This window comes from Salmo salar, chromosome ssa06 (genome assembly GCF_905237065.1).
Source record: "Salmo salar chromosome ssa06, Ssal_v3.1, whole genome shotgun sequence".
NCBI lineage: Eukaryota > Metazoa > Chordata > Actinopteri > Salmoniformes > Salmonidae > Salmo > Salmo salar.
The window spans coordinates 35,539,712-35,567,273 of record NC_059447.1 but is presented as its reverse complement, the minus strand read 5'-3'; the positions used below and the strand labels follow the sequence as shown (position 1 = coordinate 35,567,273).

The following is a 27,562-nucleotide window of genomic DNA, read 5'->3' as shown; positions in this document are numbered from 1 at the left end:
TGATTCTTGAGGAAAATAAGTCATAAATATCTCATGAGCTTAGTTCAACTGTCAGAACCATCAAATATATGCTTGTTTTACTCAAATGTTTGAAAACAGTGTAAATGTAAACAAAAATTGCATAGCTTCAAAACATGGTTAAAGCGATCGTTTGATATCATGTATGGTCAGACCTTGTATCCATAGCTGTATCTATGAATTTGAGAGTGGTTACATTTCTCCAGCCCCATTACTCAGCTTTTTACCTAAACTGTGGCGGGGAGTACACTTTGTTATTGTTTCAACTGCGGATTGCCCATTTAAAGGGCTAGCGAACCGTTTTATAGGCTTGCAATCTACTTGCTTTATAACCAACACATTTATCTGCAACACACAAGGCATCCATTTTATGGCCTTTTGTGACCTTCGCCCCTCTCCCAGGAAGAACTCTCCCTTCTACTGAACATGGAGTTTCTGGGACATTCTAGACTGTGTTGCTATATATAATTCATAATTATGTAATTTCCATTGTCCTCAATACGATTTCACATCTACCTGTTTGATTTTCACATGCCTCCTTGTCAACATTCCTTTGTCTTTGTTTTCATCTCTTGTATTTTTGTTCCTCCTAATTCTCATTAGGAGGAACACATTGTTTCCTCCAATTCCTTCTACTAGTCAGTTGAACATTGGATTTAGGCCTACTCACCTGTATCCTATACAAGGAAACAATAGAGACTCAATAAAGGCCATGTTTAAAGAGATACCCTCTCAGAGGCAAGTAGATTATTGCAGGGCCTACAATAAGTTAATTAGGGCAATTACAATGTTTCTATAGGGTGTTCTGCATACTACAGGATTCTTCCAATAAGTTGACGGGGTCAACAAATAGCATGTTTATAAACATGATTAAATCATTCAATTTCATATTGAGATATATAGATAAATTAACTGTAGGTGTCAGGCATAGCTGCCCTCCCTCGTCTGTGTGCACAATCTGTCACCTGTTGGTTGTTCATTAACGCGTGGGACAGAGTGGCTGACAGGTGCTATCTCAGGTGGGTCTATTGCCTTCGCTACTCCTTCAAACCTTTTTACTTTTAACATCAAAGGGCTGTCTACTTTTTGTTAATTTACCATTACTTTATCCAGAGAGTTGGTTGAGCTGACATAAACAACTTCACCTCTCGTTCTTTCTATCCCATTTTTTCTTGTTTTACCTTAGCTCTGGTAGGTGTGTCTCCTGTGGTTGCAAATAACTTAGAGTGTTAATTTGTTAAAGTTCTAACCATTGTTTTTCATTTAATTGTATATTTATATCTAAGAATTGAAGTAGGTTACTCAAATGGACAACCTTTTTACTTTTTACTAGTTCTAACTTTTATACCTTTTTGGTTTGGAGTGGCCTTCAGCCCTTAAGGGGGTGTCTACATCTGGATTTAGATAGTGGAGTCTTTTTTACAGTCTTTTAAAAAATTAAGTCCTGTTCTGTACAGCATCAAAATGCCGAATTCACATTTTTTTCTGTGCATTGGAGTCTTATTTGTGGCACTTGTTGAGAGCCGAATGCTGGACAAATGCATGAAATCAAAACCCAAATACACCATGAACATTGTACTTTTGGAGGATCAAACTTCAGACTGGAGCCTTAGGTTTGTAAAGGTTGCAGTATTGCAAGCAATTGAAGCGGACTGGCAACTGAACATTGCAGCAGGTACGGAAACATGTATTTATTTTTAATTTGAATTTACTTTAATGTCAACATTAAATTAATATGTCAGTGATAAACAAAATTCAGCTGTAACCTATCACACAAACCTATTGGACATTTCATTATGCTTGATAACCGTTATTATCTCATCCTCCTACAACACTCTCTCCCTTGCCAAGGTTTGAACACCAAATTAACGGCTAATTTCAATGGGTTCAACACCACGCTGTACAAACGAAGAGGCTGTGGGAGCAGCACCTGTGAGGGAGTGGAGATCCTCAAGTCCCTGCATGTGAGCCAGTCTTTTTTAGACAGTAATGTCCATTCTCATCTTGATACCATCTCTTCCAGGAGACCATTGCGACTTGAAGATATTATATGTTGACTGACAGACTGATTTAGATGAGAAGATGAATTGCCATTGAAGTGTAATTTCAACCATTCACTGTAGGCATATCATTTGGATCCGCTTGGCTACTGAAACTGTTCTAAGACATCAGGTGGCGAAGTTCTACCGCAATGACTATACTGAACCTAAACAGCAATTTCAGTCAGATTAAATTTGGGCTGATGAAGAGGGCCTATAAGATTAGTAAAGATGACATTATTTCAGAAAGAGTAAGAGACAGGGACAAGCCCTTCCCCATTACTCAACAATATGAGTGCCTATGTTTACGTAGGCATTTGTTTGTGCTCCAGACTAAAGGTGAGGTGGGATGTGCCATGCTGGGACCCTCCTGTACATTTGCCACTTTCTTTATGGTGGAGTAAGTACTCTCTCTGTCTTGCATGCACACACGCATGTTAATGATCCCTGTCTCTGTCATCCCCATTGAACAAGCATTTGTTTTGCCTGATTATTAGTAGTTGATGATGTGTACGTGTGGTAAATGACCCACTAGGTGATTATGATAATAGCGTTTATTGTTATGCTGGTTTATAATATGCTGTCCTGTAAGATAAGGACAGATTGTGACCCCCGGTCTGTGTGTCTCAGCGTGGAGATAGGCCTGACCCTGACTATCCCCATCATCTCCGCCGGGAGCTTCGGTCTGTCCTGTGACTACAAGGCCAACCTGACCCGCCTGCTGCCCCCGGCACGCAAGATCTCCAACTTCTTTGTCCACTTCTGGAACTTCACCAGACATGGTCTGAAGATGCACTGGGGGAGGGCTTATGTCTACAAAAAGGCAGACCAAACTGAAGACTGTTTTTGGTGAGATGGAACACCTGTGCATTTGAAAGGGGATTTCCGCCATGTACACACATACAGACAGTACAGAGATGGTCATAGCATGTGTGTGGTAGACTGTAACACTAGAACATACATATGTAAGTTTGATGCCAGGGAGAGAAGCGTTTATTGTTGGGTGCTCCATGGTGCACTGTTACATCACTTCCCTTTTGCCATCGTCATAGGTACATCAATGCTCTGGAGGCACCTTCAGTCCAGTTTGCTATGTCAATCTCAAGAGAGATGCTACGCAGCAACAAAGAGCTAAAGAAAGCTATTCAGTCTGAAGACAGACACAGTAACGGTGTGTGCCTCCCTCTGTCTTCTACAATACATTCTCAAGTCTTATCCATGCCTTACACACCAGCCACTTTTTCCACCCCGAATAGGAAGTAAATCAATGGTTACTAAAAACAAAACTTTTGTAATCTAGCTACATGCTTTAAGGTGTTATTTCATCACACAGTTTTATCACCCCTGCACAATGTTTTTCAGTATTCATTCTCTGTGGAACCCCAGATGACATCACCACTATAAAGAACGAAACAACGATTCCCCCAGAAATTGTCTTCATCCTCATCGATATCTATAAGTGAGACTGGTTTTGGCAGTTTGTTATGCTGCATTACACATTTTTTGGGGGGACACTGATTGAAAGTTGAAACCATGTAACTTTTCTATCTTCTAGCCATGGGTATCACACTAACATGACTGCCAACCCAAGCATGGACAATGTTCTGGTACTCACCTTGCCTGAGAGACAATACAACAACACAGTATTTTACAACAACACGGTTAGTCTCTGCTCCACTCATCTATCTTCATTCCTCAATTCTTCTGACCTCCTAATGTCTGAACAGAGATACCATCTCTCTCTCTCTCTCTCTCTCTCTCTCTCTCTCTCTCTCTCTCTCTCTCTCTCTCTCTCTCTGTCTCTCTGTCTCTCTGTCTCTCTGTCTTCCTGACTGCTTCTCCTCTCCTGTTGCAGGAGTTAAATGACTATGTGGCGGGGTACCATGACGGCGTGTTGCTCTTTGGCCATGTGCTGAGGCAGAGGTTGATCCGTGAGCTGAGAGGCAGAGCAACACAGCCAACCGCCACGGAGCTCTCTGATGTAAACCCCTTCAGGAATGTCTCTTTTCAAGGTATAGGAGGGCCTAATGGCCAGAGCCATGGTCCATACTGTCCTCAGTCCTCCATTTAAACACCATAACATTTTAAGTCAGGCAATGGTGAGAACCTATACTTGTTGGACTTGGCAAAGCTGCTCGGGGGCAACCTTTAGCATCTGATCTTTGACTCTCGTCCAACGGGAACTTGTGCAAACCAGAAGAGTAAATGTTTCATTTTTGTCACACCACCGTCATTCTCCACACAGGAACGTAAGGCCACACATTATGCAGAATCCCATTCACTTAGATTTTTTTTACAGTGCAGTACATGGCTAATTAGAGTGTTCTCTCTTGGCTGACTTTTATGGGCAATGTTTCACATTTTGTCCATTTATAGCTGAGGACCATAGTAGTTCAGCTGGTTATATGTCTTCCGCAACCTCTTGTATTAGACAACATTTCCCAACCCGAACCTTGATAATGGCACTAGGTCGTAGCCTCAATTTCTTTGGAATTGTTGCTCACAGTGGTGTGATTATTGGTGCTATAATAAGGGAGCAACTGGTTGTTAAGGGCAGGTGTTTCGGTCAACCGTTTTCTGCTCAGGAGGATAAATGATGATACTCTTAAATGGTTAGACATAATAGTATCTGTGTGCAGGTATGGGGGGACACTACGTGCTAGATGAGAATGGGGACAGGGACGTGAACTTCTCTGTGATTTACACATCCACCATCGATAAACAGGTAGGCTTCATCCAATGTAACTGTTGGAATGGTCACCATCTCCGTCCCCTGTTAAACAGCAGCAGGACATAATTTAATGATCACTTAATAACGCTGTCATTGCACCTCCCCTACAGTACAAAACCCTGTTTGTGTTTGATACGTCCATAAATGAGACCAGAGTGGAGGACAGCACCCCCTCACTGCCCTGGCCCGGGTCGCAACTGCCAGATGACAAGCCAATCAATCCTAACGGTAATGACATACAGTGCATTTGGAAATTATTCAGACCCCTTGACTTTTTCCACATTTTGTTACGTTACAGCCTTATTCTAAAATGAATTAAAAAAAAAAAATCCTAATCAATCTACACACAATACCCCATAGTGACAAAGCAAAGTTTTTCTAAATTTTAGCAAATTTATAAAACTAAATAAAAACAGAAATACCTTATTTACATAAGTATTCAGACCCTTTGCTATGAGATTCGAAATTGAGCTCAGGTGCATCCTATTTCCCATGATCATCCTTGAGATGTTCCTACAACTTGATTGGAGTCCACCTGTGGTATATTCAATTGATTGGACATGATTTGGAAAGGCACACACCTGTCTATATAGGGTCCCACAGTTGACAGTGCATGTCAGAGAAAAACCAAGCCATGAGGTCGACGGAATTGTCCGTAGAGCTCCGAGACAGGATTGTGTCGATGCACAGATCTGGGGAAGGGTACCAAAAAATGTCTGCAGCATTGAAGGTCCCCAAGAACACAGTGGCCTTCATTGTTCTTAAATTAAAGAAGTTTGGATCGACCGAGACTCTTCCTAGAGCTGGCCGCCTGGCTAAACTGAGCAATTGGGGGAGAAGGGCCTTGGTCAGGGAGGTTACCAGGAACCTGATGATCACTCTGACAGAGCTCCAGAGTTCCTCTGTGGAGATGGGAGAACCTTCCAGAAGGACAACCATCTCTGCAGCACTCCACCAATCAGGCCTTTATGGTGGAGTGGCCAGACGGAAGCCACTCCTCAGTAAAAGGCACAAGATAGCAGCCCACTTGGAGTTTGCCAAAAGGCACCTAAAGACTCTCAGACCATGAGAAAAAGATTCTCTGGTCTGATGAAACCAAGATTGAACTCTTTGGCCTGAATGCCAAGCATCATGTCTGGAGGAAACCTGGCACCATCCCTACGGTGAAGCATGGTGGTGGCAGCATCATGCTGTGGGGATGTTTTTCAGCAGCCGGGACTGGGAGACTAGTCAGGATCGAGGGAAAGAGGAACAGAGCAAAGCACAGAGAGATCCTTGATGAAAACCTGCTTCAGAGCGCCCATGACCTCAGACTGGGGTGAAGGTTCACCTTCCAACAGGACAACGACCCTAAGCACACAGCCAAGACAATGCAGGAGTGGCTTCGGGAGTGCAGGAGTGGCTTTTTAATACATTTCCAAATATTTCTTAAAACCTGTTTTTGCTTTGTCATTATGGGGTATTGTATGTAGATTGATGAGGAAAATGAAAACAATTTAATACATTTTAGAATAAGGCTGTGGAATGTGTAAAAAGTCAAGGGGTCTGAATACTTTCCCGAATGCACTGTATACGCTCTAGTAACAGGTCAGTAGCAGTTTCTACCCCATAGTGATAAGACTGCTGAACAGTTCATCAAATGGCTACCCGGACTATTTGCATTGACCCCATTATTTTATTTCAATTATTGGCATTTAGCAGACACTCTTATCCAAAGCGACTTACAGTAGTGAGTGCATACATTTATTTCAATGTACACTCACTGGACTCTAACCACACACTCACACATACTACACTGACACTCCAACACACCCACACACACATGCATATTGACGACACACACACACACACACACACACACACACACACACACACACACACACACACACACACACACACACACACACACACACACACACACACACACACACACACACACACACACACACACACACACACACACACACATTCACATTCATTCACACTCTTCACATACACTGCTGCTACTCTCTGTTTATTATCTATGCATAGTCACTTTAGCCTTATCTACATATTACCTCTATTACCCCTTCACATTTATTCGGTACCGTTACCCCTTGTACATAGCCTCGTTATAGTTTTTTTGTTGTGTTACTATTTTCTCCTTAGTTTATTTACTTTTTTAAACTCTGCATTGTTGGTTAAGGGCTTGTAAGTAAGCGTTTCATGGCAAGGTCTGCATCTGCTGTATTCGGCACATGTCACAAATACAATTTTATTTGATTTTATATATAAACACTAGTGCTACTAGTAACAGTACAAAGTTTATTCTAGTACACAAGCTCTTTTGAGGTTTCTGTTACGTCTTGGTACGAAGATAAGGTATTAGTGGGGGGAATACTTATTCTATGTTTGTGATTTCAGATCTGAAGACAGAGGATATCATTGTGATCGTCCTGAGTGCCAGTGTTATGGTGGTGACTGCCATCGCTCTGATCTTCTACAGGTCAAATATGCACCACAACAACCTCTGTGTTCTCACTTCTGTCACTTTAAACCTGATTACACAACTGTCACCAGAATCCGTTTCATTGATTGGTACTGATATTGACCTTGTATATAGTATATATTCCTGTGTGTATTTCTCTTTTATATTACTTAGTATTACTGCATTGTTGAGGAAGAGCTTGCAAGCAAGTATTTCCCTGCACTGTTTACACTTGCTGTATCCTGTGCACGTCACAAATAAACTCTGATTTGATTTGATTTATGGCCAATAGGCAGAACATGAAGGAACGTCAAAACCAAAAGAGGTGGTCCCACATCAGCCAAGACCTGATTGGTCCGCTGGATGGGAAAGAGTTAAGCCTGGTCTCACTGAAGGTGAGCTCCCTCACCTCCTCCTTGTCATGATGTTTTTGCCTGTCTGTTTCTATTTATAGTATGTCATCTCTCAAACTCCCATAATGCATGGCCAACACAAGCTGGTGTTACACTGATTTTGGTTTAAATTCTTTCATTTACATGCTGATACTCCCTGTGTTCTCTAATACCCAGGGATTTATTCCGAATTATTTATCCCTTTTTCTTTCTATATATCAGATCGATGAAGACAACAGGAAGGACAGCTGTTACCAGATTCACAGGGCTCGCTATGACAAAAAGGTGCCATTACACTCTTTGGTCCATAAACTGACTTAAACACGTGGTGTGAGTTGTCATACCAGGGTCTTTCCGTGAAAGAAAATCATTTTGCGTCCATTTTATATTTTAAGGACAAATTGTGCACCAATATAACATTTTAAAAGCCTGTTATATTAAATGATGTGCCATTTAATGTAGACCACATGGAGAATTCAATAAATGAATAAAGACTTGCTAAAGTGCAAAAATTCAGCATTTTGACATGTCCCTCTGTGCACCCTCTCTGACTTCTAGGAAGATTTTAACCGACTTAACCCACACATTTCACCATCATTGTAAAGCCCTAGTTATTTTGTTGCTTTGACGAAGTCATTTCTGAAGGTTATTATTTATTTAATGTGATTAGTGATTCATTTACGTTTGTTCCTCATTTTAAGGTCAACCCTGTTACTTGAACTGAACTCTCGTTAAGATGGTATAACTATTCATTTTTAAATAGGTTTTTAAAAATGAACATCTTTGATTCAGAGGGGTTGGGTTAAATGCGGAAGACAATTTTCAGTTGAATCCATTCAGTTGTGCAACTGACTAGATATTCCCTTTCCCTTAATAGTCAAAGCATAGTGTAAAAGCAGGTGAGCTGGTTCTAGTCTTTGTCAACCCTGTTACCCATAGATAGACAGGCTAGAAATGTTTGAACAATTAAAAAAAAATGGTGAAGCTTGAATTTAATTGCAACCCCCTGTTGCACACAACAAGCTTCCATTTCCCCTGTCACAAGGGGATTATGGCTGATTTAAGATGAAATCGTCAACCCTGTTACTTTGTTTGACACTTAATAGGCACTTACTATAGTAATATTTTTATTTAACCTCTTGAGATGGGGGAAAAGTGGTTTTCATGAAGTTGAATATGTGCTCTTTGTGACAGTTACACTTCTTGAAAGGTACTGAATTGGTGGAACGACCCACCAGTAACTACTCTCAAAGGCTGAAATGGGCATAACTTCTAGTCTATTATTATGGATCTATTATTTTCAGCCCGTGATCCTGAAGGAGCTGCAACACACAGACGGCAACTTCAGTGAGATCCAGAGGATTGAGCTCAACACTGTAAGGTTCTTGCTAATGATGTCATTTCCTCTCCGCCTCTATCGTGGTTCTCCTAACCTGCTGATTCAAACAGTAGTCCAGTCAGCTATCTAATGATCTAGTGTCCATTTTGAATGTCTATGTTCTCCGAGCTCAAGGTCAACCACATATTTGCTTATCTTGATGTGGTGTGAACAACAGAGGTTTGCGGATTTGTGTGTGTGTGTTTTGTGGCTTTGTGGCCCTATGGAGGAATCTTTTATCTCCTTGTCAATCAGAGGAGATAGCCAATGTGACCTTATGTGAGCAACTAGGTGATAAAAGCAGAGTGTGTAAATGAGTGTGAGGAAGTCAAGACCAGCCATGAGAGGATGTCTTTCACACTGACTCTCTCTCTCTCTCTCTCTCTCTCTCTCTCTCTCTCTCTCTCTCTCTCTCTCTCTCCTGCTTCCTCTCTCTCTTTCTGCCTCTCCCAGCTCCTGCGTATTGACTACTACAACCTGACCAAGTTCTATGGGACGGTGAAGTTTGAGTATGGCCTGTTTGGAGTGTTTGAATTCTGTGAGAGGGGATCCCTGAGGGTAAGAGGATTGGCAGAGAACATGACTTTATGGTGGGAATCAGTGGCCTACTTTCCACCCATATATCTTCATTGTGCAATGATAAGCAAATGACATTTACACACATGTTGATTACAGGACTCCTTTACCGACAGCGCCTGGGTCACAATCACAGTTACATTCACTCAGTTTTCAAATACCCTACCAGGCAGAAACAAAAACACTCAAGCATAAACTGAACTGCAGTAAACTCTGTAATTCACTGTCTTTACAGTATGTCCTTAATGACACAATCTCCTATCCTGAAAAGACCTTCATGGACTTGGAATTCAAGATATCAGTCATGTATGACATAGCTAAGGTATGCTTATGTAGTTTGGTTGTACTATGTGTTTACTGTGGGTAAATGCACAGACATTTTAATATGGTGTAATCCAGTGCCCCCAACCTTTTTTGCTTACTGTACCACCAACTGAATTTTTGATCTGGCCGCAGTACCCCTTTAAGTATGTGCATTTTACCAGTAACCCTATGGTCTCATGAGTCTTCTCAAGTACCCCCAGTTGTCCTAGTACCCCTGGTTGGGAACCACTGGTGTTGCGTGCTGTAGCTGTGTGGGGCTCACCCTGGTGACGGTTTCAGGGCATGTCCTACCTCCACTCCAGCAACATTGAGGTCCATGGCCGACTGAAGTCCTCAAACTGTGTGGTGGACAACCGCATGGTGGTCAAAATCACAGACTTTGGCTGCAACACCATCCTCAACCCCTGCAAAGGTGAAGCCCTCTGCCCACTTTTTCCCTTACAAGTAAATGATTCAACCTGAAAGTATTATGCCATGAAGTTAGTAAAAAACTCAAGCAGGAGAGTGATTTGATATCCCATTCTGGTCCCTCTCCTTTCTGTCAGACTTGTGGACGGCTCCAGAACACCTCCGGAAGCAGGGGATCTCCCAGAAGGGGGACGTCTACAGCTTTGCCATCATCGCTCAGGAGATCATACTGAGGAAGAAGCCCTTCTTCACCCAGGCCTGCTCCGACATCGCAGGTAACAACGGTCTGGCGGCTAGAGTCAGAGATTCATGCAGAACAGTTTTCAGCAATAGCAAAAGTTATCAAGTTTTTTATGTCTATGCACCTCACACTGGTAATTTAACAGTGGCTCCTGTTGGCCATTACATGTAAATACAACTTTTTCTCACTAGGGATCACTGTTATCAATTACTATTCTAGGGATTCGTATTATTTTACTGTAAATGAGGGCATGGCTGTCAACTGAATTCCCCTTTCCTTCCTCCCCCAGAGAAGCTGTACATGGTGCAGTACCCAAGTCAAACTGGCTTCTTCAGGCCAGATCTAAACTTTGAGACAGCAGCAGAAAACGAGGCGGAGGTACAAGGTCCCTCATAGCATTCCTCACGTACGCATGCATATCCGTGTTAGTTTGTATGTATGGTTGTCATTGTACTTGTCTCCTGCAGCTTTACATGCTGATAAAGAACTGCTGGGAAGAGGACCCGGAGAGGAGGCCAGACTTCAAGAAGATAGAGGGATCTCTGGGTAAGATATTCAGGTAAGCCCAGTGCTTTATGAGAGTGAGAGTGTGAGTGTGTGTGCATGATGTGTGAGTTTGTGTGTGTGTGTGTACGTACATAATGCCTGATAATCCATATCTACACTGAGTGTACAAAACACAATCCTAATATTGAGTTGCACCCCACATGGACTCTACAAGGTGTCGAAAGCGTTCCACAGGGACGCTGGCCCATGTTGACTCCAATGCTTCCCACAGTTGTGTCAAGTTGGCTGGATGTCCTTTGGGTGGTGGACCATTCTTGATACAGACAGGAAACTGTTGACTGTGAAAAACCCAGCAGTGTTGCAGTTCTTGACACAAACCAGTGGGTATTACCATACCCCATTCAAAACACTTGTCACCCTCTGAATGGAACACATACACAATCCATGTCTCAGTTGTCTCAAGGCTTAAAAATCATTTTTTAACGTGTCTCTGCCCCTTCATCTACACTGACTGAAGTCGATTTAACAAGTGACATCAATAAGGGAACATAGCTCTCACCTGGATTCACCTGGTCAGGCTATGTCATGGAAAAGGCAGGTGTTATTAATGTTTTGTACACTCAGTACATTTAGTCAATCAAAACCCTTTTTACAAACCAAAAGCCATTGCATATCGACAGCTGCTTTGTGTTTAACATACAGACGTCTTAGAAATTTAGAGTTCTATCAATCCGTTATTCATGCAAAAGTTGGAGTGATTGTCAATCTCCAATTTGGATTTTTCTCTTGTTAAAGATTTTCTGAGCTATTGGGCTTTTATCATTATAGAGATTTGGTCATTTTTTTCCATGTTCCACAATCATTCAGCAACCTGCACAACCAGGCTAATGAGAGCTACATGGACAACCTGATCCGTCGGCTGCAGATGTACTCCAGGAACCTGGAGCACCTGGTGGAGGAGAGAACCTCTCTGTACAAGGCTGAGAGGGACAGGGCTGACAAGCTCAACTTCCTGCTCCTGCCAGCGTATGTCATGCATCCCAGCTCAACCTTAACCCTTACCCCTAACTCTAACACTAGCTTCATGTCCACATCTTGGCTCAACCCTAACCCTAGCTATCACCCTAACCTTAACCCTAACCTGAGCTTTATGTCTACATCCTGGTTCAACCCTAACCCTAGCTATCATCCTAACCTTAACCCTAACCTGAGCTTTATGTCCACATCCTGGTTCAACCCTAACCCTAGCTATCATCCTAACCTTAACCCTAACCTGAGCTTTATGTCTACATCCTGGTTCAACCCTAACCCTAGCTATCACCCTAACCTTAACCCTAACCTGAGCTTTATGTCTACATCCTGGTTCAACCCTAACCCTAGCTATCATCCTAACCTTAACCCTAACCTGAGCTTTATGTCCACATCGTGGTTCAAGCCTAACCCTAGCTATCATCCTAACCTTAACCCTAACCTGAGCTTTATGTCTACATCCTGGTTCAACCCTAACCCTAGCTATCACCCTAACCTTAACCCTAACCTGAGCTTTATGTCTACATCCTGGTTCAACCCTAACCCTAGCTATCACCCTAACCTTAACCCTAACCTGAGCTTTATGTCTACATCCTGGTTCAACCCTGACCCTAGCTATCATCCTAACCTTAACCCTAACCTGAGCTTTATGTCCACATCGTGGTTCAAGCCTAACCCTAGCTATCACCCTAACCTTAACCCTAACCTGAGCTTTATGTCTACATCCTGGTTCAACCCTAACCCTAGCTATCACCCTAACCTTAACCCTAACCTGAGCTTTATGTCTACATCCTGGTTCAACCCTAACCCTAGCTATCATCCTAACCTTAACCCTAACCTGAGCTTTATGTCCACATCGTGGTTCAAGCCTAACCCTAGCTATCATCCTAACCTTAACCCTAACCTGAGCTTTATGTCTACATCCTGGCTCAACCCTAACCCTAGCTATCATCCTAACCTTAACCCTAACCTGAGCTTTATGTCTACATCCTGGTTCAACCCTCACCCTTGCTATCATCCTAACCTTAACCCTAACCTGAGCTTTATGTCCACATCGTGGTTCAAGCCTAACAACCCTAATCCTCTTAACGCTTAACCCGTCCCCCTGCTTCCCTCCTCAGCCCAGTGGTGCGTTCCCTGAAGGAGACGGGCAGTGTGGAGCCAGAGCTGTTTGATGAGGTGACGGTCTACTTCAGCGACATCGTGGGCTTCACCACCCTGTGCCAGTACAGCACGCCCATGGAGGTGGTGGACATGCTCAATGACATCTACAAGAACTTTGACAGGATCCTGGACCACCATGATGTATACAAGGTAGTTGGGACTGAGGCTTGACATGTTCACATACAGTGCCTTGTAAAAGTACTCAACCCCTTGGCGTTTTTCCTATTTTGTTGCATTACAACCTGTAATTTAAATTGATTTTTATTTGGATTTCATGTAATGGACATACACAAATTAGTCCAAATTGGTGAAAAGAAATGAAAAAAATAAAAAATGTCAAAAAATGTGCAAGCCATTGTACTAAAGAAGAATCTACAGTACTGTTGTTACTGTAGTATTATGGAATTGAAAGCATTCATACCATTTCAGATGGAATAGTTGAGTGGGGACAACAGTTTTCATATGAAATATGAATGCTATTATTGTATTCAGATGACATTTCAGAGGGTTATCGTCTCTTCCTCTCTCTCTGCCAGGTGGAGACGATCGGTGATGCGTACATGGTGGCGTCAGGGTTGCCGCGGCGCAATGGCAACCGGCACGCAGTGGACATCGCCCACATGGCCCTGGACATCCTAGCTTTCGTAGGGACCTTCCAGCTCCAACACCTACCGGGCATACCCCTGTGGATCCGCATCGGGGTGCACTCAGGTACCCCGTCTCAGCACAATATAACTGGCCCATACAGTAGTTTGTATAGATCTTAACTTTTCTCACAATTTAGTTTTATTTTAAGTTCATAACATTGGGCCAATACAGTCCTGTTAGCAACACTTTCACTGCCTGCTGTGTGTTTAGCTTTCACTGTGTCTGGTGTATTTATAGGGCCGTGTGCGGCTGGTGTGGTGGGGAACAAGATGCCACGTTACTGTCTGTTTGGAGACACGGTCAACACTGCCTCACGCATGGAGTCCACAGGCCTGCGTAAGAGACAGCACACACAGACAACGACACATCAAACATAACCACTGGGATGAACACTTACATACATTCTCCTCAGCTATCACAAGCACAGCTCCATTCTAGCAGCGTATATTCACCATAGTTCACCATAGGATGACACCTCTCATGCTTCCTCTCCAGCACTAAGAATCCATGTCAGCCAGCCCACCATAAACATCCTCCAACGGACAGACTGCAAGTTTGAGTATGAGCAGAGAGGAGAGACCTTTCTGAAGGTAAGCTGGGTTCATAAAGCTATGAGATGGTTTTGTGAGTGTAGAGTTCAGATTATGCCATGATTATGTTTGTGTATGTATTATAGGGTAAAGGCAATGAGATGACATACTGGTTAACAGGGGTGACAGGGACAGAATACAACCTGCCAACGCCCCCGACAGCGTGAGTAGAAACCATCCATCCTGAACTTACACTGTATCTATCACCCATATCTATATGGAGCATTATGTATGTCAAATAATCCAAACATCTTGTCCCTGGTTGTCTTCTCAGGGAGAACTTCCAGAGGCTAAAGCAGGATCTGTCTGAGATGATCGTGTCCAGCCTGGAGAACAGAGGGCCGGGGACCAACGGCATGGAGAAGAGGAAGACCCTCTCCACCAGAGTCAGGAGGAGGGAAACCAACGGGAGCCAGGAGGACGGCCTGCCAGAGTACCTGCACCTGGCCATCACAGACATTCCCAGCACCTACCTGTAGCCACCCAGGACCAGACTGCCTCCTGTGGAGATACAGGGCTACTACACTCTGTCAAAAGGTGACAGTGGAGTCAAGTAGTCTTATATTCACCTGATACAATAGCTACAGTAATGCCTTACACATAGGAAACCTGACTATTTTCTAATGAATTTCTGGGTAAAAGACATGGTTTTCTGGTTAGAGATAAAGGTTATTTTGGGTCACATAGGCAAAATGTGTGGGGACTTTCCATAAATAGTCTGTAATGGAGATGCTGTAGGAAAAACCTGAACCAGTAAACCAAGGAACAGGGTGGTACTCGTCTATTTTAAGAAGCCCCTGAAGAAAAGACAATTATGAGTATTTCTGCATTTTCTCAGCGATCAACAATGAACAATTGTTCAAAACAATATCACTGATTATCACCGAAGCATAATAATAATACTAAAGCTTAATATTGTCATCAATAACATGATGATTACATCTTATAAATGATGTATACACACAGTGTTGGTTCATAGTTTCTCATTGCAATCTCAGTGCATTTTTTTGGTTCATAGATTCTCATTGTAATCTCAGTGCATTTTATTGGTTCATAGATTCTCATTGTAATCTCAGTGCATTTTATTGGTTCATAGTTTCTCAGTGCATTTTATTGGTTCATAGTTTCTCATTGTAATCTCAGTGCATTTTATTGGTTCATAGTTTCTCATTATAATCTCAGGGCATTTTATTGGGTCATAGTACAAAATGTGTTTTTATCCTCAAATTTGATAGAGTAGTCTGAAATGCTAATACATGCTGTCCTTTTAAAGGCCCACCATTTTTTAATAGGGTTTCCAACCTTTATTAGTAAAGTGTGTCCACTGAATTGAAACAAAATAACTTTCTGTAAAAAGATCAGTATACTTTTGTTTAACCAAAAACCTTGCCTCTACATCTCTGAGGTTAGAGAACCTCTTTCTTATCAAAATGTACTGTATTGTATATGAGTCGGGGTAAAATTTCGACATAATAAGTTTGTGTTTTGTTGATTGGGATGTGTCAAATATATCCAAGTTAATAGCAGTTGTCACCTTTACTTCTACATGATCTAAAAGTGAATTATAAAGTCCATGTAAATGTTATTCCAAATTTTTGCTCATTTTAAAGTAATATTTACAACTGGTTTTACATTGACATATATCGCCAAATTGCATCATTTCACTGCATTTGATTAATTCCATGTTATTGTTTTTCCACATCATACACAAATATACAGCACGACATATAGCCATATAATTGGCCAGATAATACCTTCATTCTAAAACTACAGAATAAGAGTTAAAATAGAAATATCCTATAACAGCCGTGTTATTATTGGAGTTAACCCAATCTACTCAGATTTGTCTTATTGTCTTGACAATATTTAAGTATAGAAACACAAGTTCATAGATGTTTCCCATAGTATTCTCTTACAGGTTTGTCTTTACTCCTACACCATCACAAATGTAAAAACGTACATCTAAATGATTATACTGTACCAACAATACTGCAAAGAACAAGTCCGTTTGCTTAACAATGGCCATGTGGTTTTATATGTCAAAATGATGTCCTCTCAGTCGGAGCATTGCACAGTCTTGGTGGTCACCAAAGCAGCATCCCCCAGCTCAGTGGCAGGAAGTGGGATCCAATGCTCCCTCAGACCATTGCACATGAACATGCTGCCTACCTCCCCAAGAGAGCCACACACCGAGGCCCCGCTGTAGGTGGATACCTCCTGCCTGAAGCATGTTTGGGGCCCACCATTCAGCTGAGGACAGGCTGGAGGGGCCTCCTCCTCTCTCTGTACCACAGCTGCTGTACAGTCTCCCTCGACAGGTGGCAAGGCTTTAGCTGGAGGGTTAAGTCCTGCCTCTGGTTCACCTGGAGCAGAAACAAGCATTACCCAGCATTATTCTTCCTAAAGAGAAATCTACATCAACATGATAAAGAAGACCTATACTTCTAATCTGAATCATTGAATAATTGGCAGCAATTGGATAGAGTTGTAAAGAGATGTAAATGAGGGCTGGTATTCAGGGCATGTATCCCTGTATGTAATGGAGCTAACCTAGTAATCTCATTACCATTCAGTGGTGTACTCACATGTAGTAGCAACTGTTGCCATTTGGGTGTTTATTTGTGTGTGTGTGTGTGTGTGTGTGTGTAAGGTCATTGGGTGTGAAGAATACTTTTTTGGTCCTCAAAAACCAACGGATGCGTGTTAAGAGTAAAATAGACAGTAGGGCAGTCCCCAGAGAGCCTAGCAGAGGGGAACAGAAACTAGAGGAGCTTCATGCTTCATCTGTCTTCAACCCCACTTCACTCAAATGAAAGCACTGAACAAGACACTTGCTGTGAAAGATAGAAATACACATTGTCCATTAACCTCAATGTCATTCCTTACCTGCAGTGTGATTGCGCCTTGCCTGCATTTTGTATATGATGAACCATAGAAACATTGCCAGGATGGAGCCGTTCACTACGACTACCACTGATATCCACACAGCCGGACTCACTGCTGGGTTGTACTGGGGAGGAACATCACTACTCCATTTTACAGGTGGGGATTCTGGTGGAAAAGGATGACAAAGTCCCCATAATACTGTATCAATGACGATGCTGTATCCATCGCTAAGCCAATGGGGAGGATATATAGCTCCGTATCAATGCCATACTATAGAGAAGCCAGTGAAATAAATATTTTTCCTTAAAATAAGAACTTGCAGACAATAAGTAAGGACCATCTGTATCGCTGTAGAAATGTAAAGGTCATTTCCTACTGCGCCGACATCTGCAGCGTTTACCGTGAATGCAGTCTCTGCTAACGTGGGAACATTGTCTTTAAATTCCAGTCACGCTGTAATGTTGAATTTCAGCGATATGGATTGAATAGAGCCCTTAGACAAACCAGAGCAGTGAAACTCACCTGTGGTTGTCTTTGGCTGAGGCCTTCTCAAGGGGACACAGGTGATGAGCAGTTTGTCCCACGTTGTGCCCGGATTACAGGTCTTCTTTGCCATGTCGATGTCTGGTCATATAATTAATGCACTAGAGAAACCTGCTGCCTCACTCTGTCCTCATGGAGCTGTGTGTGTGAGCCAGAGAATAACATACAGTGAAACCATTTGAGAGACGAGGGGAAAGAAAGGCCAACGGAGGTGAGGAGTCTCTCAACAGACGTTTCAGTTCTTCCTTTTGTAGGAAAGGATGAATCACCAATGTGTCCCAAGAGAGAGAGAGATCAAACTTAAACCAGAAAAAGTCATATTTGACTGGATAAGATGTGTTCAGCTGAGGGTGCACATAAAAGTGAATAAACATATGAAAGTTATGGGAATTGTTGAAATTTATTAACAATGATCATAGAAAATACATTTCTGAAGTGCAGCTTTCCAAGACATCAAACAAGTACAAAGTTCAAAGATATTCTTCCATGTATAAAAATAGAAACACACACCGTAGCAGCAGGCCATGCAACAAACATGAGATTAAGAGCCCTGAGAATTGCATTGATATTATCATATAGTGAATTCAACATATGACAACATGATTGTAATTAGTTTCAAGGTCAGGATTTGATTATAACAGAAAGGGTACTGAATTTTAATCTAGGTTTAGGTCATTGACCTGAATTTAAAAAAAATTGTATTTGGCACCGAACAAGCCAGGCTTCAATCATTTTCTACATTGATTCAGCATCTTTCAAAATATGTCTAAATGACAGCAGTACAGCAGCAACTCTTAGTCAATGTCCAAGACATAGGTCAACTGAGTGCATGAATAGAAAAGTTGGTAGGCTATTGACAAAACACAGATAAAATAAGAATTCCTTGAAGCTTGATCATTATTGCAGCATTTGTCCCCGAGGCTGATTTACTATATTGGACTGTAAATAAAGGTGATAGTATTAAAGTCTATCTGCATTAACCTCCCTCCTCCATTACCCTAACCCCATAGGCAACTCTTCCAACCTTTTCCCTCCTCCCCCATGGCACCTCTCTCAGGGCATGAAGAGTGCAGGCTGCATGCTGATGAAGGGGAAGTCGTAGTGGTCTGGCAGACCCTGGTGAGCCGTGCTATTGAAGTCCTCCCAGGAGAAGGGAGGGAGGTCACCCTGCGTCGTGGGACCGTTCACCGCCTCCGCTCTGAACTCTTGCGCCATGTGGAAATCAGTCACCTACAGAGAGAGATGTTTATTACATGATCTTAAAAGATTTAGAGATCGAACTGAATGAACGCTAGTAAAAGTTCTGCCTTGGTGTCATAGCATCCTCCTGGGCTGGGGTCTTTCTCCCTCAGGTCATTACGGCAACAGATGGACTTGCATGGGTCACCCTTGGAGTAGGGGTCATTTTTGTAGTCTGAAAGAGAAAGGAACACGGTTAACAGCTACTCAAAGCGAGAGCTGAGAGAATGTCGGGAGGAAATGAACTAAAGGAAGTAACAAAAAGCTAACCAGAGTAAAAAGAAATGGCCAAGGTAAAGGCAAGGAACGTAGGCGCACCGTTGTATCTCATGATGTGTTTGAGGGAGTCTAGGTCCTTAACCTCAGCCTGGTCCCGACGAAATATCTTGGCCCGGGGGCAGAGGTCATAGGAGAAGTCCTCCCCGTACTCCTCCCACATCTTCCCATAGCCACTCAGGGTGTAGATCTTTGGGTGGAAAGGCACGTTATAGGAGGGCCAGTAACCTGGGAAAGGAAGATCTTGCTCAATTACTATCTCCTCCAGGGATTTTATCTCCGCTAAGTTTATGATTAAGATGTGTATCTATTGGCAGTACTATATCCATATCCGTGTTCCTCACCCCTGCGCAGGGCCCGAGTTTGGTCAGAGAACTCTACCAGGCCAGGAATCTGCTCCACCACGGTCAGAGCCCCATCCTCTATACTATGGCCCAGGGTCACTTTTCCCATGTCCACTATCATGTACTGGTTGTTATAGGTCCCTAGAGAGGGAGGGAGAGTGAAGAAATGTGTGAAAAAAATGCATTCTGTACTGTAGACCATTATCAGAGGGATAAACCAGGACAAGCTTTCATGTGTCATCCACCTCCCTCCTTCCCTCACCAGAGTTGTATCTGGAGAAGGTATTGGCCCACTGCTCCCCAGTGTGTGCCAGGGTGTGGGCCAGACGCACCCTCTGCCAGGCCAGCAGGCTGTGGGGCGTGACCTGGGAGAAGAGGGACGTGTTGAAGACATTGTTGGTGGTCTGGGTCATCATCAGGCCACTGCCCAGGAGGTAGAAGTCATCCAGAGACACCAGGAAGCCTGTGTAGAGGGTGGTCTCACAGTATCTGTTTCTGTACTGATGAATTCTGAACATTGACCGTTTTCATTAATCAAAAATATACACATTTATATGAAAATGTAGAGGGGCTACACCTAGCGCTTCCAAAATATTGAAGTATCTCTTCAGCCACGAGTAGTGTTTATACTGTCACAGCGGCCATTATACAGTGCTGTACCTACCTGGGAAGCTGCTGTACCTACCTGGGTAGCTGCTGAAGGACAGCTTGCCCGTGGCAGTGTGGGGCTCACTGAGGTGGAAGTCCCAGTGCTTGTATATGCGCATGGTGGCAGCGTATGTATACCAGCTAGAGTGGGAAAACAGCAGGTTCTCAAACCCAGGGAGCATCTAGAAGGGGAGAGAGAGACTGGTTTTGAGTGCTATAGAAACATTGATTGTACTGGATAGAGGGAAAACCATATTGAGTTCTACACAAGACTGATGTAAGTCAAGAACAGATCCACACTACTTGATATCACTAATGATCTGTCCAGAATAAATCTCTCAACAGCAAGAGCAGAATGACCTCTAACCTTAATGAGGGCAGAGCAGTGGCCCATTCCGGGTAATTTGAAATGTCCGAGAGGTGGCTCAGTGCCAGGGACCAGGGCTGGTATCAGGTCCAGCAGATCTCCCACCGCATTCAGGAACTGGACAGCAAACAGGGACAGAGGCTAAAGTGGGGGAGACACCAGTCAGAAAGAGGTTAGAGATCACATTGTGCCACTGAATAAAGATCCATGAATCTATTGATCCATTTCTAGATTTCAGCGCACCTCTTTCCCTTGTTTCTTGGCCCAGTGTGCGACCCCCGCCTGAAGTCCGTCCATCTGGGCAACTATGAAGCCGGTGTGGTGCCATAGAGGATCAGTGCTCCTGTTCAGTTTCACCTGCTCCCTGGTCCACGAGTCCTGCTTCCTGATAGAGCCACAGAGCAGAGCACATCTCAAAATTCTCAAAGGACAGGATGTGGATCTGACCTGGCTTTTCACTATGGTTATTGGATTTCATCCCTGAGGATAAAAATGTTTAAAAAAAACACTCACACCATGAAGCGCTCCACTGGACCTAAAACTTTGGGGTCCTTGATCAGCTGGGGATACATGTTGGCGTAGTGACTAATCATTTGCCTGATGAAAAACAAAATAAGATTAAACATGACAATGTCGATCAGAAATTGAATTGACATGCAACAATGCCCAAGGCACTTACGGTGCAGTGAGGAAGCCCTCTAGGTATCCCGCAAGGAAATAGGTGACCTCATCATGCTCAAGGGTCTCCCCATACCCTGCACGGATCTCCAGTACACTCCATCCCGTTTGAGAGAGGGTGTCATTGAGGTATCCATATGCATCCCCCTCTTTTTCTATCACTCCTTCTTTCAGTTGTACAGTCTTATGTGTAGCATCCCAGTACACTGTGGCTGCTTTCATCTCTGTAAAGCAGGCAATTACACATGTCAACTTTCAACAGAAACATTACAGAGTATTTTTTTCTATTGACATTATCAAATAAAAATGTATTGGTCATGTACACAGATTTACAGATGTTATCGCAAGTGCAGCAAAATGCTTATGTTTCTAGCTCCATTTGTGCAGTATAGCCAAAAAGTTACAAAAAAATATGAAATTAATCAGAACAAAAACACGATGTGAGCTTTGGAATGTCCTGGGTTTATCGTTGATTTAAATGGATTCATTTCTGCATTTAATGGAACAATTGTCTCGACCTCAGTACAACCCTGTACGTTTCACTGTTAGTTTCACTATCTGAGATGTCAGCCTATTTCGTCTAGCCCACATGTAATCTCTTTCTTCTATGTCGGTAAACAAATTGTGACCCATCACATTAATTTGCTGTTTTGATTAGCGAATTCGCTGTGTGTATCCAAATACAGTTCACAAAATAACTTCAGCTACAATGAATGTATCACCTACCATCAGCACTGGCGAAAGACGCTGCAACATAGAAAAAAAACAAAAGACACACCCTCTTCATTTCTGTTCGAAGTAAATACAGATCTTAAATGCGTGATTTACAGATATGAATGTTACCTGAACAAATCACACTATTCACAAAATAAAAACAGTAGGGAACTGAAAGTCTGGTTCAAGTTTATAGTTTCCTTATTGGTGGAGCCAGTGGGGAATTTATCACAAACGTGTTTTGAGCAACATTAGCATGAGCAACAATAGTGGAATCAGTTATTTGCCTTCAAAATAAAAGATGCAAACGGATCAAAATAGTGGAATCATACCACAATTGGATTAGATAGTGCTAAACAAGTTTGGAATGTTGTTATATAAATTCAACAAAAGACAATTATTCGTTCATTTGACAAAAAAGTTAGTTGAAATTGCACTGCATATGTATTTGAATTCAGAATTGCATTGGGGCATACTTATATGCACTGTACAGCAGTGGTGTAAAGTACTTAAGGAGAAATACTTTAAAGTACTACTTTAAGTAGTTTTTGGGGTATCTGTACTTTACTTCACTATTCATATTTTTTACAACTTTTACTTCACTACATTCCTAAAGAAAATAATGTACTTTTTACTCCATACATTTTCCCTGACACCCAAAAGTACTAGTTACATTTTGAATGCTTAGCAGGACAGAACATTTTCTAATTCACACACTTATGAAGACAACACATGGCCATCTGTACTTTCTCTGATCTGGCAGACTCACTAAACACAAATGCATAATTTATAAATTATGTCTGAGTGTTGGAGGTGCCCCTGGCTATCCGAACATTCTTTAAACAAGAGAATGGTGCTGTCTGCTTTGCATAATATAAGGAATTTCAAATTAATTCTACTTTTACTTTTGATACTTAAGTATATTTAGAACCAAATACTTTTAGACTTTTACTCAAGTAGTATTTTACTGGGTGACTTTCACTTGAGTAATTTTCTATTAAGGTATCTGTACTTTTACTCAAATATGACAATTGGGTACTTTTTCCACCACTGCTGTACAGCCTAACCTATGGATTGTGCACCCATGAAATGGGGTATCAGCCTACTCAGTGACACTCACAGAACACAACTATAGTTAAATAAAGGTTAAATAAAAGCAACAAATATATATATATATATATTATTATTATTATTATTTGTTTGTTTTGAGTTTACACAAATATTAGCGTCTTAGCTCTTATTGCAAGACTTTGACTGTGGGAATTCACCACGCTATTCAGCCTACTGTATATTTTTGGTGTGTAAACTCTTCACAGTTGTGTTCTGTGAGTTTCACTGAGTAGGCTGCTACCCCATGTCTGGGTGCACAATCCATAGGTTAGGCTGTACAGTGGATAAACTGTATTTATGCCTTCAATGCAATTCTAAATTCAAATATATCCACTATTTATTGTTTTTCTTCTTCAAATGAACAAATAATTGTTTTGTTGAATTTATATAACAACATTCCAACTGTGTGTAGCATTATCTAGTCCAATTGTGGCATGTTTTCAGTATTTTTATCCGTTTGCATCCGTTACAATGACGGACTTTTATTTCAAAGACGAACCTGCCGATTCCACTATTGTTGCTCTCGGGAATGTTGTTCATGACACACAAGTGAATTTATCTCGATTGGTTACCCTCCGTCTTGGATTTCTCACCAGATGCAAGATCCCATTGTATCAGCCTACAAAGTGAAACAAGTATACTCTACGAAGTCATTACAATATATGTACATACGTTACCAAATACATCATCCAGAATACGATTAATGATCGAATCATAACTTTATTATTGTGTTATTGACTGTACGTTTGTTTATGTGTAGCTCTGTTGTTGTTTTTGTCGCACTGCTTTGCTTTATCTTGGCCAGGTCGCAGTTGTAAATCTTGGCCAGGTCGCAGTTGTTCTCAACTGGCCTACCTGGTTAAATAAAGGTGAAATAAATAAAAAAAACATAACTCCAATGAATCAAAAGGAAATTTGACGCAAAAACAGACCACCCCAGATGGGACTCGAACCCACAATCCCTGGCTTAGGAGGCCAGTGCCTTATCCATTAGGCCACTGGGGCGCACGCGAACCAACAGGCGGGGAGGTATCATTTTAAATTTGCACAACATAGAATCAAATCAAAATGTTTTGTTCACATACACGTGATAAGCAGATGTTATTGCGGGTGCAGCGACATGTTTGCGCTTCTAGCTCCAACAGTGCAGTAATATCTAACAAGTAATATCTAACAAATTACATAACATATATCCAATACACCCAAATCTAAGTAGGAATGAATTTAGACTATATACATAGATGGCCGAGCGATGTCAGAGCAGAATGGACTAAGATACAGTAGAACAGTATAGAATATAGTACATACATATAACATGAGTAATGCAAGATATGTAAACATTATTAAGTGACTATGATACCGTAGAAGGATAGAAAACAGTATATACATATGAGATGAGTAATGCCAGACATTATTAAGTGACTAAGATACTGTAGAATAGTATAGAATACAGTAATTATGAGATGAGTAATACCAGACATGTAAACATTATTAAAGTGACTAGTGTTCCATTCCTTAGTGGCCAGTGATTTCTAGTCTATGCCTATAGGCATCAGCCTCTAGTGTGCTAGTGGATGGCTGTTTAACAGTCGGCTGGCCTTCAAATAGGAGCTGTTTTTCAGTCTCTCGGTCCCAGCTTTGATGCACCTGTACTGACCTCGCCTTCTGGATGATAGCAGGGTGAACAGGCAGTGGCTTGGGTAGTTGTTGTCCTTGATGATCTTTTTGGCCTTCCTGTGACATCGGGTGCTGTAGGTGTCCTGGAGGGCGTGTAGATTACCCCCGGTAATGCGTTGGGCAGACCGCACCACCCCCTGGAGAGCCTTGCGGTTGCGGGCGGTGCAGTTGCTGTACCAGGCGGTGATACAGCCCAACAGGATGCTTTCAATTGTGCATCTGTAAAAGTTTGTGAGGGTTTTAGGTGACAAGCCAGATTTCTTTAGCCTCCTGGGGTTGAAGAGGCTCTGTTGTGCCACCTTTACCACACTGTCTGTGTGGGCGGTCCATTTCAGTTCGTCAGTGATGTGTACACCAAGGAAATTGAAGCTTTCCACCTTCTCCACTACGGTCCCATCGATGTAGACAGGGGGTGCACCCTCTGCTGTTTCCTGAAGTCCACGATCATCTCCTTTGTTTTGTTGACGTTGAGTGAGAGGTTGTTTTCTAGGCACCACACTCCCAGAGCCCTCACCTCCTCCCTGTAGGCTGTCTCGTCATCGTTGGTAATCAAGCCTACTACTGTTGTGTTGTCTGCAAACTTGATGATTGAGTTCGAGGGGTGCTTGGCCACGCAGTCATGGGTGAACAGAGGGGGCTGAGCACACACTCTTTGGGGCCCCAGTGTTGAGGATCAGCGGAGTGGAGGTGATGTTTCCTACCTTCACCACCTGGGGGCGGCCCGTCAGGAAGTCCAGACCCAGGGCCTCGAGCTTAATGATGAGCTTGGAGGGTACTATGGTGTTGAATGCTGAGCTGTAGTCAATAAACAGCATTCTTACATAGGTATTCCCCTTGTCCAGATGGGATAGGGCAGTGTACAGAGTGATGGTGATTGCATCAACTGTGGATCTATTGGGGCGGTAAGCAAATTGAAGTGGGTCTAGGGTGGCAGGTAAGGTAGAGGTGATATGATCAGTGACTAGTCTCAAAGCAGTTCATGATGACAGAGGTGAATGCTACGGGGCTATAGTCATTTAGTTCAGTTACCTTTGCCTTCTTGGGTATAGGGACAATGGTGGCCATCTTGAAGCATTTGGGGACAACAGACTGGGATAGGGAGATTGAATATGCCCTTAAACACACCAGCCAGCTGGTCTGCACATGCTCTGAGGATGCGGTTAGGGATGCCGTCTGGGCCGGCAGCCTTGCGAGGGTTAACACGTTTACAGTGCCTTTCAAAAGTATTCATCCCCCTTGGCCTTTTCCCTATTTTGTTGCATTACAACCTGTAATTTAAATAGATTTTTATTTGGATTTCATGTAATCGACATACACAAAATAGTCCAAATTGGTGAAGTGAAATGAAAAAAATTACTTGTTTAAAAAAAATAAAAATAAAAAATAAACAGAAAATTGGTGCGTGCATATGTATTCACCCCCTTGCTATGAAGCCCCTAAATAAGATCTGGTGCAACCAATTACCTTCAGAAGTCACAGAATTAGTTAAATAAAGTACACCTGTGTGCAATCTAAGTGTCACATGATCTGTCACATGATCTAAGTATATATACATCTGTTCTGAAAGGCCCCAGAGTCTGCAACACCACTAAGCAAGGGGCACCACCAAGCAAGTGGCACCATGAAGACCAAGGAGCTCTCCAAACAGGTCAGGGACAACGTTGTGGAGAAGTACAGATCAGGGTTGAACATTCCACGGAGCAACATTAAATCCATCCATTAAATCCATTATTAAAAAATGTAAAGAATATGACATCACAACAGCCAAGAGAGGGCTGCTCACCAAAACTCATGGACCAGGCAAGGAGGGCATTAATCAGAGGCAACAAAGAGACCTAAGATAACCCTGAAGGAGCTGCAAAGCTCCACAGTGGAGATTGGAGTATCTGTCCATAGGACCACTTTAAGCCGCACACTCCACAGAGCTGGGCTTTGTGGAAGAGTGGCCAGAAAAAAGCCATTGCTTAAATAAAAAAATATACAACAATGTTTGGTGTTTGCCAAAAGGCATGTAGGAGACTCTCCAAACATATGGAAGAAGGTACTCTGGTCAGATTTGACAAAAATTGAGCTTTTTGGCCATCAAGGAAAACACTATGTCTGGCGCAAACCCAACACCTCTCATCACCCCGAGAACAACATCCCCACAGTGAAGCGTGTTGGCAGCATCGTGCTGTGGGGATGTTTTTCATCGGCAGGGACTGGGAAACTGGTCAGAATTGAAGGAATGATGGATGGCGCTAAATACAGGAAACTCTTGTGGGAGACCTGTTTCAGTCTTCCAGAGATTTGAGACTGGGACAGAGGTTCACCTTCCAGCAGGGAAATGACCCTAAGCATACTGCAAAAGCAACATTTGTGTGGTTTAAGGGCAAACATTTACATGTCTTGAATGGCCTAGTCAAAGCCCAGAACTCAATCCAATTGAGAATCTGTAGTATGACTTAAAGATTGCTGTACACCAGCGGAATCCATCCAACTTGAAGGAGCTGGAGCAGTTTTGCCTTGAAGAATGGGCAAAAATCCCAGTGGCTAGATGTGCCAAGCTTATAAAGACATACCCCAAGA

At 42.5% G+C, this 27,562-nt stretch overlaps 3 protein-coding genes and 1 non-coding gene across 5 annotated transcripts; 1 reads left to right on the top strand and 3 right to left on the bottom strand.

The window, feature by feature from the left end:
* Positions 1 to 920: 920 nt before the first annotated feature.
* On the top strand, positions 921 to 16,149 carry LOC106607156 (heat-stable enterotoxin receptor). Its single transcript, XM_014203794.2, has 27 exons — positions 921 to 1,693; positions 1,870 to 1,982; positions 2,390 to 2,457; positions 2,688 to 2,906; positions 3,110 to 3,228; positions 3,420 to 3,516; positions 3,613 to 3,718; positions 3,913 to 4,069; positions 4,697 to 4,782; positions 4,899 to 5,016; positions 7,192 to 7,273; positions 7,548 to 7,650; positions 7,870 to 7,932; positions 8,952 to 9,023; positions 9,479 to 9,583; positions 9,837 to 9,923; positions 10,205 to 10,337; positions 10,471 to 10,608; positions 10,864 to 10,952; positions 11,042 to 11,133; positions 11,949 to 12,107; positions 13,232 to 13,424; positions 13,811 to 13,985; positions 14,160 to 14,258; positions 14,418 to 14,512; positions 14,599 to 14,675; positions 14,787 to 16,149. Exons 1-27 carry the CDS (start codon positions 1,483 to 1,485, stop codon positions 14,989 to 14,991), a joined length of 3,261 nt encoding a protein of 1,086 aa, XP_014059269.1. The 5' UTR covers positions 921 to 1,482; the 3' UTR covers positions 14,992 to 16,149.
* Positions 15,541 to 18,272, bottom strand: LOC106607157 (uncharacterized). Its single transcript, XM_014203795.2, has 3 exons — positions 17,921 to 18,272; positions 17,399 to 17,563; positions 15,541 to 16,875 (listed from the first exon to the last, which is right to left on the bottom strand). The coding sequence occupies exons 1-3, from the start codon at positions 18,012 to 18,014 to the stop codon at positions 16,568 to 16,570; spliced, it is 567 nt and encodes a 188-aa protein (XP_014059270.1). The 5' UTR covers positions 18,015 to 18,272; the 3' UTR covers positions 15,541 to 16,567.
* A 50-nt stretch (positions 18,273 to 18,322) lies between these two features.
* plbd1a (phospholipase B domain containing 1a) lies at positions 18,323 to 22,472 on the bottom strand. 2 transcript variants are annotated; one of them, XM_045719446.1, is made up of 11 exons: positions 22,220 to 22,472; positions 21,495 to 21,717; positions 21,329 to 21,412; positions 21,059 to 21,200; positions 20,816 to 20,956; positions 20,486 to 20,630; positions 20,063 to 20,263; positions 19,801 to 19,941; positions 19,451 to 19,684; positions 19,249 to 19,355; positions 18,323 to 19,171 (listed from the first exon to the last, which is right to left on the bottom strand). In XM_045719446.1, the coding sequence occupies exons 1-11, from the start codon at positions 22,278 to 22,280 to the stop codon at positions 18,995 to 18,997; spliced, it is 1,656 nt and encodes a 551-aa protein (XP_045575402.1). In that variant the 5' UTR covers positions 22,281 to 22,472; the 3' UTR covers positions 18,323 to 18,994.
* A 1,777-nt stretch (positions 22,473 to 24,249) lies between these two features.
* trnar-ccu (transfer RNA arginine (anticodon CCU)) lies at positions 24,250 to 24,322 on the bottom strand. Its single transcript has one exon. It is a non-coding gene; the product is annotated as a tRNA-Arg (tRNA).
* Positions 24,323 to 27,562: the final 3,240 nt, after the last annotated feature.